General features: G+C 32.1%; 1 protein-coding gene across 1 annotated transcript in view; it reads left to right on the forward strand.

The window, feature by feature from the left end:
- LOC136854722 (uncharacterized) overlaps positions 1-7,500 on the forward strand; it is a 132,885-nt gene that overhangs the window by 115,878 nt on the left and 9,507 nt on the right. Inside the window, exon 3 of the mRNA XM_067131309.1 lies at positions 7,171-7,286. Coding sequence (XP_066987410.1) covers positions 7,171-7,286 — 116 coding nt within the window. The remainder of the gene's footprint in view (positions 1-7,170; positions 7,287-7,500) is intronic.

The following is a 7,500-nucleotide window of genomic DNA, read 5'->3' on the forward strand; positions in this document are numbered from 1 at the left end:
TCAAGGCCACCAAAAATAGATCTATATTTCGGTGGTCTCGGTATAATGCTGTATGAGCCGCGGCCAATGAAACTTTAACCGCGCCCTATCCTAAATCGTTGCCAGAAGCACGATTATGTCTAACTTTAACCTTAAATAAGATAAAAGATACTGAGGCTAGAGGGCTGCAATTTGGCATGTTTGATGACTGGAGGGTGGATGATCAACATACCAATTTGCAGCCCTCTAGCCTCAGTAGTTTTTAAGATCCGAGGGCGGACAGAAAAGGTGTGGACGGACAGACAAAGCCGGCTCAATAGTTTTCTTTTCCAGAAAACTAAAAGCTAAGATAAGAATGACGAGAAACTGCTTCAGAACTTATAAAATTATTCAAAGATAAATTATTTAAAAAATTATTCAAAGATGAATTATTTGATACGTTCTGTGTTTTGTTTTCCTCTGTGAATATCTAAAATCATAAATTCATATTTTTTGAGCTTCTGAAAACTTAACAGGATCAAGCAGTAAAATTTTCATTGCTCTGTGCTTGCATTTTCATACGAAAACGTATAAGCAATTGCAGTGATAATCTCTCTCTCTCTCTCTCTCTCTCTCTCTCTCTCTCTCTCTCTCTCTCTCTCTCTCCCTAGTTAGGATTAAGCAGTAAAATTTTCACTAATCTGTGTTTGTATTTTATACGAAAAAGTAACGACAATTTCAGTTATAATCATTTTTAAATCTCTCTCTCTCTCTCTCCTCCTCTCTCTCTCTCTCTCTCTCTCTCTCTCTCTCTCTCCTACTTAGGATTAAGTAGTAAAATTTTTATCACTCCACGTCTGTTATTTTGTATGAAAAGTAAATGCCCTTTCAGTAATAATCTCTCTCTCTCTCTCTCTCTCTCTCTCTCTCTCTCTCTCTCTCTCTCTCTCTCCTACTTAGGATTAAGTAATAGCATTTTTATTATTCAATGTCTGTAATTTTGTATGAAAAAATAAATGTACTTCCCGTAATAATGTCTCTCTCTCTCTCTCTCTCTCTCTCTCTCTCTCTCTCTCTCTCTCTCTCTCTCTCTCTCTCTCTCTCTCTCTCTCTCTCTCTCTCTCTCCTATTTAGGATTAAGTAGTAAAACTTTTATCACGCCACGTCTGCAATTTTGTATGAAAAAATAAATGCACTTTCAGTAATAATCTCTCTCTCTCTCTCCCTCTCTCTCTCTCTCTCTCTCTCTCTCTCTCTCTCTCTCTCTCTCTCTCCTCTCTCTACTTAGGATTAAGTGGTAAAATTTTTATCACTCCACGTCCATAATTTTGTATGAAAAAATTAATGTACTTTTAGTAATCTCTCTCTCTCTCTCTCTCTCTCTCTCTCTCTCTCTCTCTCTCTCTCTCTCTCTCTCTCTGCTGGTCAGAAAAGAAACCGAAGGCTGTCAGATAAGAAGACAGATTGGCAAAAAGACAGCCTTAGAAAAAGCAGAGCAAATTGGACAGGGAAATCAATGAAAGTATAAAACATTTTGACAATAATCCTTTAATGTTCTAAGACGCACGAGAGAGGAAAATTTTGCTGCTTACAAAAAAATTTAATCCTTTTTTTCAAAGTGGGTGTTTTGTCCTGGACGAACATCTTCAAAAATAAATAGATAGACTTTTCAATAAACTTTTCAAAAGGAGTTGCGATGCCACAGGGTCAGCTGAATAAAGGTGGTGGGTTGGGGGGGCGGCTGGGGGCTGGTTAGGGTGTGGTAGAGGATAGAGAGAAGGTGTTTATGCCCTGGCAATGCTGTGTACAAATAATTTTTTAAAAATAAAATTAGAATTATATTGGATGAAATAATTTAAAAAACGAATTTAGTTTTAAACTGGCTTACATAATTTTCTAAAAAATAAAACAGAGTTAAACTGGCCGACATAATTTTCTAAAAACAGAATTAGACTTAAACTTGCTGATATAATTATCTAAAAATAAAAGGAAATAGACTTAACTTGGAGGACACAATTTTCGAAATATAAAAGTAGACTTAAAACCACACTGTGAAATTCCCACGAATTCACAAAGAGAAATTTACAAAAACCAGCAGATGGTAAAAATTATTTGATAGAAAATATTGTAGTGAAAATTTTTTAAAAGTTTGATTCCCCACCCCCCAAAAAAAAATCACGAATAAAAATTATCCTCGAGAGCCTCTATCATGAGGTTTTTCAGCTATAATGAATAATAGCTTCATCTTACAAAAAAAAGGAATAGATGGAAAAAATTGTTAATGGTAAATACTGTACTTAACACCTTTGTTAAGTGTAATTCTCAGTGAATAAAAAAAAATAAGTGAACTAAAATGAAATTCCTGACCCTACGTCCATGGGTTTTTCAGCTATGATTAAATAATAACTTAATCTCATTAAAAAAAAAAGAAACAATCCAAAATAACTAATTTTGACGTTTCCACTGGCAAAATATAAATCTTAGAAGCTGTATCAACATAGGCATTTAAATTGCATTAATTACAAACAATTATTGTTTAATTCCTTTTAACAAAGGGCTTCTTCAGGAGTACTTCATGAACGGGACGAAATGGAATTAAAGCCGTTTAATGCCTCCTGAAGTATATTTTTTCTGAATGGAAGCATGTCAAGAGCCCTCGCAGATAATTGCAAACTGCTTATAGATTAGTGTCACGTGCCGAGTGCATATCTTGAAGTGAGAGGGTTTATTGTACTTCAGTTTGCCAGCCCAAAGTGCATTTTTTTATTTTAATTTTTGTCATCAGATATCACAGATTTGTTTCCACTTGGGATTTTAAAAAGTAAAATGACCTTTCTTGCTTAGTATGTTACACCTTGGGTGAATTTTTGTGGAAAATGACTTTCATTCCATTATATCAATATACATTTGGGTGAATTTTATATAAAATGATATATATATATATATATATATATATCAATATACATATATATATATATATATATATATATATATATATATATATATATATATATATATATATATATATATATATATATATATCTGCTTGCGCAATGGTGACCACATCGAATCAGAGATAATATGAAAGCGTTGACTGATTTGTAACAGCTCAGTACACATGTAATATCAGACGCATGGATGTCATATTCATTATGGTTCAATTTCAGTCCACGTTGACAAGTTTACGAATGATATTAAATGCAAATAAATATAATTAAAGTTAAAACTGATTTTATATTACAGCCCCGTGATATAAAATTGAAAATGACTACTGATGTGGCAAATGAATATAATTTATACCATCAAGAATGGTGGCGAAATGTTATATTGAGTATTGGCAGAAATGATTAACAATAAATCCTATATGCTTGAAAAAGCAGTTTATTAGAGGTTTAAGTTTGGTAGAAACAATTTTGATAAATGTTTTAGTAAAGTGTAATTTTTTACTAATTCCAAACTCGACATTCTGGCATTTTGTTTTGATTATCTTGTTTTTTGATAAAACATTATTCAGTTTTGTGATAACACCTAGATAATTTTCTTAACTTTGAAAATAACTTATCAATGGCTGAGAAATACATCGTTCAGAAAGTACTTGAAAGGGAATCAAAATTTTAAAAATCTATTTCCTCTTATTTCAACGTGCAATAGATAGCATAAATAACATTAAACAATTTATCATTGGCAATACAGTTTATCAAGGTTTTGTATGGTCCACAAAATTTATACATCTATGTTACATTTTTCGGCAATTCACTTTTCATGACCAATGAGAATTCATTTTAGTTGCCTAACAACAAAGTGTTCATTTTGTCTATTTGATTTGATTACTTTGCTTTAGTAAGTACAATGCGATAAATCAACATTATAGTCACCTTTGAAATAACAAATTATAGTATCTGATGAAGGATACGAACTTTAAAAGGACCAATCTCAGGAATGTATTTCACTTTACTTCCTCTTAATTCTTCCTAATGAACACCATAATATTCTTTGGAAGCTTGAATTTCAAGTCAGTGGCCCCTTTGGTGGGCTTGTTCCATATGAATAGGTCTCATCTTCCGAATAATAATAATAATAATAATAATAATAATAATAATAATAATAATAATAATAATAGAAGTGAGAGAGAGAGTGGAGAATCGTACAAAAAAAAAAAAAAGAATACGCATTGCATTTAATGTATTAGAACAAGCAAGTATTCATTCATACGCATTTAGCGAGAGATTGGAGAGTACACATTGCGTATTTTATATTAGGACTGCACATATTAATTTATACATACATAAATATATATATATATATATATATATATATACATACATACATATACATACATACATTCATCTATTGCAAGAGCCAGAAAGAAATAATAAAAGGCATAAGTAACTAGCGCTTTCGTGTATTTAATATACACATCTTCAGGGTACAGCACATTTAGTCACGTGATGGTCCTTGTGACGATATAACATAAATCTACATATCAGTCTGTCTATCTGTCTATCTATCTATCCATCTATCTATCTAATGGATAAACAGAGGAAGGAAATAAAGATTATTATTCGGGATTCAAAAGGAGTCCCATTTCGCCATTGCTAGAAATCAGAAAAAAATGTTAATGCCATAGAAGATGTAACAGAATTGGGCAGAGTCCCTTAGACACCAAATCTCCATAGAACGGGGAATAAGACGAAGGAAAATTAAAAAAATAATAATAATAAAAAAAGAAATCCTATTGTTTCTCGTCAACGTATCCCATAAATCCTGACGAGTCCGATGACGCGGATCAGAAGGAAACCGGTTTAATCTGGATAGCAGCCAGACGCGAATGATACCCGTTTCGCCAAAACACTCCGGAAACACGGAACAAAAAAAAAAAAAAAATGAAAGCCCTGAATGGGACGGAGCTTAACCGTTCCATGAAGCTTTGTACAAAGCTTACTGTGGAATAGGACTTGACTTAAAAGGACCGGCAATAAAAGAACAAAAGAGGGAAAAATACAAGGATTGTGGGAGAGAAGGATTTGGGCTACAAATGGCCCGCCATTACTCATCCGGTGCGTTCATCTGTCCCTTAGTGAATCGATCTGTGTATATGCGGTTATCAGTGACTGAATCCGGCTATTTGTTGAGCTCTCTCTCTCTCTCTTTATATATATATATATATATATATATATATATATATATATATATATATATATATATATATATATATATATATATACATACATACAAATATAAATATATATACGTATTTGTGTATGTGTATTGTCTTGGGTAAATCTATTGAATTTGCATATATTCCTAAAACTTATGATACTCATACAATTTTACAGAACATGATTTCCTATTTATGCCTTATTTGTGTTATCTTCATGCAACACATGCGGCTCTCACGAGGTGCAAACTTGTCCAGCATTGCCAATGTCTCTGAATATTGCTCAAGTCTTTGTGTGCAAGAAGTGTAAGAGATGGATCGAACGCATTTACAAATGCAGACGCGAAAATAACATGCATAAATTCTTGTTTATTTTATTCTGATTCATTTATATATATATATATATATATATATATATATATATATATATATATATATATATATATATATATATATATATATATATATATATATATATAAATAACAGCTGAATATTTTTATGGACAGAAATGCATTCAGCGTGAGACTGTGTATTATAAAAATTGCAAAAAAGAGTTAAGGACTGAATCATGTAACCAAACGAATCTTGCAGAGGCAATGAAACTGTTCATTTCAAGGATGGAAATGTTTGTCATCCTACATTATGAAAATGATAAACATAATGTTGAGCGAGAATAAAAAAAAAATGTTTGTTTATTTCACCTAAACTGTAAAAAAAAAAAACGCTTGATCTAAAGTCAGCACACATTTTTTTTTAAATCTGTTTTCCTGTGCTTGCTTGATTTTTCTTTAGTATCTTTGTATCTTAAAACATTATTCTTGTACTTATTTGTTTAGAATCCATTTACGTCCAATACTGTCTTCATATTGCAAACTAACTTTGGATTCTGTGATCGAATGGATAAAGTTTTAGAAATTGATTTTCAACCAACGCTTTGTTTACTGAAAGAAAGAAAAAAGCTTTTTGTAATCAACTACAAAACTTTTCAATATATATCGAGCTGAAAAAAGTTTCAGAATTAATCATGAAATGCATGATTGATCACATAACTCTTATATCAAATGGTTTTCAACCAGTCCAAAACAAATAAAACTTTTTTAAACCATTTCAAAACTTGCGATGAAAGTGGTTGCTGGAATGAAAACTTTAAAAATGCGCCGAAGTTTCTTCGGCGCAATCGAGTTTTCTCTATAGCGTATAAACGTGTGTCACAGATATTGTAAATATCAGTTAATTCGGGTTTAGTTCATTCAAACCACATTATAACGAATATAATCAAACCATTGCAAAATCGATAAAACAATTTTCGAAACATTAAGGAAAAGTAATTTAGCAAAAATTTATAAAATTAATGCAATGGTATTCCAGAATTTCTATAAACACGTGTCGCCGATATCATAACTATCAATTAACTCGCTTTTAGCTCATTCAAATCACATTTTAAAGAAAATAATCAAACCATTACAAATCAATAAAACAATTTTCGAACGATTAAGGAAAAATGATTTAGCAAAAAATGATAAAATTAATGTACTGGAATTCCAGAATTTCTATAAACGTGTGTCACAGATATTATAAATGTCAATTAATTCGGTTTTAGGTCATTCAAACCACATCATAACGCGTATAATTAAACCATTGCAAAATCGATAAAACAATTTTCGAACCATTACGGAAAAGTAATTTAGCAAAAATTTATAAAACCAGTGCAATGGTATTCCATAATTTCTATAAACATGTGTCGCCGATATCATAACTATCAATTAACTCGCTTTTAGCTCATTGAAATCACATTTTAAAGAATATTATCAAACCATTACAAACCAATAAAACAATTTTCGAACCATTAAGAAAAAAATTATTTACCAAAAAACGACAAAATTAGTGTTGTGGAATTCACGAATTTCTATAAACCTGTTTTTAGACAATCGAAATCCCGTTCAGTCTCCATCTCTCACGCCACCACGCACTGAATCCTATTAGGTCAGCAATTGGGGCCACGCTATGGAAGGTATAATCAGTCACCATAAAACCTCTCCTTTCTTTTCTATAGTTCGTGAAGAATAAATGGCTCTCATTGTCGACGGGCAAACATGACCTGGAATTGCGATGGGGGGCCCCTGCTGAAAATTCCCTCGGAGCCGATTCCAATTCCAGTTCCGGCACTAAGTAAGGGCAAATAAAGCAGCCCGTGTAAACGGCAGTAAAGAATGACAGCAGAAGAAAGAAACGAATACGGGCGAGATTACGAACGGCTGATAAATTTGGCAACTGCTCCGTCCATCCATTAGGCAGAGCAAACAGGTGGATACAGGTAGAACGGCGATAAAAAATCAGCAATAAAAATGAAAAAAAAAATAGTGGAAGTGTTACGAAGAGCTGA

This window comes from Macrobrachium rosenbergii, chromosome 30, assembly GCF_040412425.1.
Source record: "Macrobrachium rosenbergii isolate ZJJX-2024 chromosome 30, ASM4041242v1, whole genome shotgun sequence".
Taxonomy (NCBI): Eukaryota; Metazoa; Arthropoda; class Malacostraca; order Decapoda; family Palaemonidae; genus Macrobrachium; species Macrobrachium rosenbergii.